This window comes from Aphis gossypii, unplaced genomic scaffold (genome assembly GCF_020184175.1).
Source record: "Aphis gossypii isolate Hap1 unplaced genomic scaffold, ASM2018417v2 Contig00460_ERROPOS81933, whole genome shotgun sequence".
In the NCBI taxonomy this organism is placed as follows: domain Eukaryota; kingdom Metazoa; phylum Arthropoda; class Insecta; order Hemiptera; family Aphididae; genus Aphis; species Aphis gossypii.
This window is the reverse complement of record NW_026083116.1, coordinates 78,831-81,933: the sequence shown is the minus strand read 5'-3', so window position 1 is coordinate 81,933 and position 3,103 is coordinate 78,831. Positions and strand designations below refer to the sequence as shown.

At 43.8% G+C, this 3,103-nt stretch overlaps 1 protein-coding gene across 1 annotated transcript; it reads left to right on the top strand.

Annotated features, from left to right (window-relative positions):
* Positions 1–64: 64 nt before the first annotated feature.
* Positions 65–762, top strand: LOC126554287 (zinc finger MYM-type protein 1-like; the record flags this gene model as incomplete). The annotated part of the gene is made up of 1 exon (XM_050209374.1): positions 65–762. A coding segment is annotated over one exon (698 nt), but the record flags the coding sequence as incomplete, so codon positions are not given.
* Between the last annotated feature and the right edge of the window lie 2,341 nt (positions 763–3,103).

Here is a 3,103-nt window from a genome sequence, read left to right as displayed (position 1 = left end):
AATACCACAGCAATTGCATTGCCCTCTGATAATTTACAATCCGAAAATTTGAAATTGCAAACAGTTTTCATCGAACATAATGACCCAGCTTTACCATTACCATCTGATCGTTTAGAAAGACACTCAAAATTACTCAAAGGGCCCTGTCAAGTCCACTTATCTCTTTATCCAAGAGTAAAATTCGGGGATCGATTTCGTTCTTTTCAAAAATCATGGTACGAAACTTTTAAATGGTTAGAATACAGTGAAAGTATAAACGCAGCATTTTGTTTTTGTTGTCGAGCATTCTCTTCGAATAATATAATTAAAAAAGGTCATATCGATCAATCGTTTATAAAGAAAGGTTTCACTAATTGGAAAGGTGCCACTGAAGCTTTTAGACTACACGAAAAGTCACAATGTCATATTGATAGTGTAATGTCGTGGGAACATTTGAAAAAAGGAATTCCCATTGATGTTCAGTTGGATAAACAAAAAGAAATCACATTAGCAACTCGTGAAAAAATACGTTTAGAAAACCGAGAAATTATCAAACGTTTGATTGATGTTATAGTTGTATTAACCAAAAGCAGAAGTTCATTCAGAGGACATCTTGAGCATGAAGATAGTGTGAATAAAGGACTATTTTTAGAAATCGTAGATCTACTTAAACGATACGATCCTATTATAAAAAATCATTTAGAACATGGGCCTAAGAACGCACAATTTGTTAATAGTCTAACGCACAACCAGCAAACGAAGGCACGTCTTATGCAAGCGTAACCCAGCGTAAATCTAACGCCGAACCCGTAAGGGTAAGCGTTCACGAAGGGAGGCCTGGAAAAAAGACGACCAATAAACAAAAGTCGAAAGGCTCTAAGCCGAAACAAACAAAGGCGCCAATACCAAATACAGCGCCGAATGAAGTCCGACAGGCTACTAGGGAAGACACCTTCCAGGAAGTCGGAAGGAAAAACAAAAACAAAATTAAAACAAAGTCAAATATAGATCTCAATACGATGAGAAAACCACCGGCTATGCCTAGGTTTATATTAAAAGATTCGGCGGGCTCCGAAGACTACCCAAAGCTTTGGAAAAGCTTCTGGGTTGTTCTAAGGGGCAAAATGAAGAACCCACGACTGGCGGTTCACAAAAGCCGCACGAAAGGTCCGACCATACTGGTCCGGACAATAAGGATACAGAAGACATACTTAGAGGAATTGAACTGGTCTCGGAAATTATTCCGAGAAGGCCACGCTTGATTCTAAAAGGCCTAGACAGCAGTCTCTCGGATGAGGAAGTGATCCAAGAATTGCTAGAGTGTAACCCAGAGTTAGGGTTAACCGATACTGACGCACGGGACATCAGAGTGGCTTATCATTCCGGGCCCAGATCAGGAACAGTCAACGACCTCGTCCTTGAAGTCAGTCCCGAGATCCTTCGAAGAAGGCTTACATTAGAGGCATACGCAGCACCCTGAGTCTGAACCACTCGGTCTCACAGTGCTTCAAATGCCAGAAATATGGACATACGGCCAAGAACTGCCGAGAGGAAGATCAAACATGTCGGAATTGTGCTGGAAATCACGACAGCCGCACATGTCAGATCAAAGAGTACAAATGCAGCAACTGCAAAGGCAAACACAAGGCATCTAGCGACAGCTGTCCTGCCAAGATCGCAGCTCTGAAGCGCCTCGCGAAGCGAACCGACTTCGGTCAACCGCTAATGGAAGGAACTTCAGATGAAGTACAACAATGAATGGCCTGAAGATTATTCAGGTCAACTTAAACAAACAGATGATCGCCTCCGAACAACTGAGGGACATCTGTATGAAAGACAAGATCGACATAATACTCGTCCAAGATCCACTTATAATCAATGGTTATGCAACGGGCTTCGAGGGCTGCCGTCAGATTTTGTCTGATGATAATCCGGAAGCCGCCATAATCATTATGAATAATAAAATCAAAGCGATAAAACTAGGCCAATTCACAACTCGCTATGTTGCGGCAGCCAGAATTGGCATCGGACTCAACAGAGACGACCTGGTGATAGTCTCGGCCTACTTTAGATATAACAAGCCCACAACCATGTTCACCGAACTACTAACGAACATCAGCTTGGCAAACAGACGCCTACTTATTGGTGCTGATTGCAACGGCCATTCGACAAGATGGCATAATGACACTACCAACACAAGGGGAAAGATAATTGAGGAACTGATCGACGATCAGGGACTCCGCATTCTTAACACCCCTCAAGATCTAAAGACCTATAAAAGGCACGAAATGGGTGAGTCAAATATAGACATCACACTGGCCAGTACCTCGATCTACGGATCAATAAGAGGCTGGACCGTGACCGACAGGACAGACAGTGACCACAGGACATTGGAATTCACTTTGAACCTCAAAAGACCTAAGAGGAAAACTGAAAACCCCGGCACAAGGTTTAACACGGATAAAGCGGACTGGGACAAGTTTAGACTTACACTTGTGGGTCTAAAGACACATATTCAGGGCAACTCTGTAGATGAAATTGCTAGCAGCCTAACAAAGGCAATTGTTCAAGCAGCCAAGTTCTCCATGCCTACGCGTGGCAGAGCTAAATCTGGAATAATTACACCCCCATGGTGGACAGACGAACTCACAGAGTCGAAAAGATCGTTACAAAGAGCAAGGCGAGAAGGCCTCCCTGATACAAACAGACAGGCCTACCAACGCCAAAGAAACCAACACCTTCACAAAATAAGACTCGCTAAGATGAGCTCATGGCGTGAGTTCAGTGCAGACATGAATGTTAACCACTGGGGTAAAGCCTTTAAATGGGCTAAAAGTGGCTCTCGGAAAAATCCAATGCCCACTACGGTAAAGACCAGCACCGGTTCCTATACCACCGATCTGAAAGATACGCTGGATACATTTCTCGAGGCATATCTGCCCGAGGATCAGAGCACACCAGCGTTCGTGCCTTATGATCATCAGGCAGATAACACACCTGCTGATAGCACTAATGAACAGGAAGTCAAAGAAGCCATATGGAAAATGAAGCCGGGTAGAGCACCTGGTCTGGATGGCATAACTGCCAAGATGCTCAGAGTTGCATGGCCAGTCATCTCAGACTC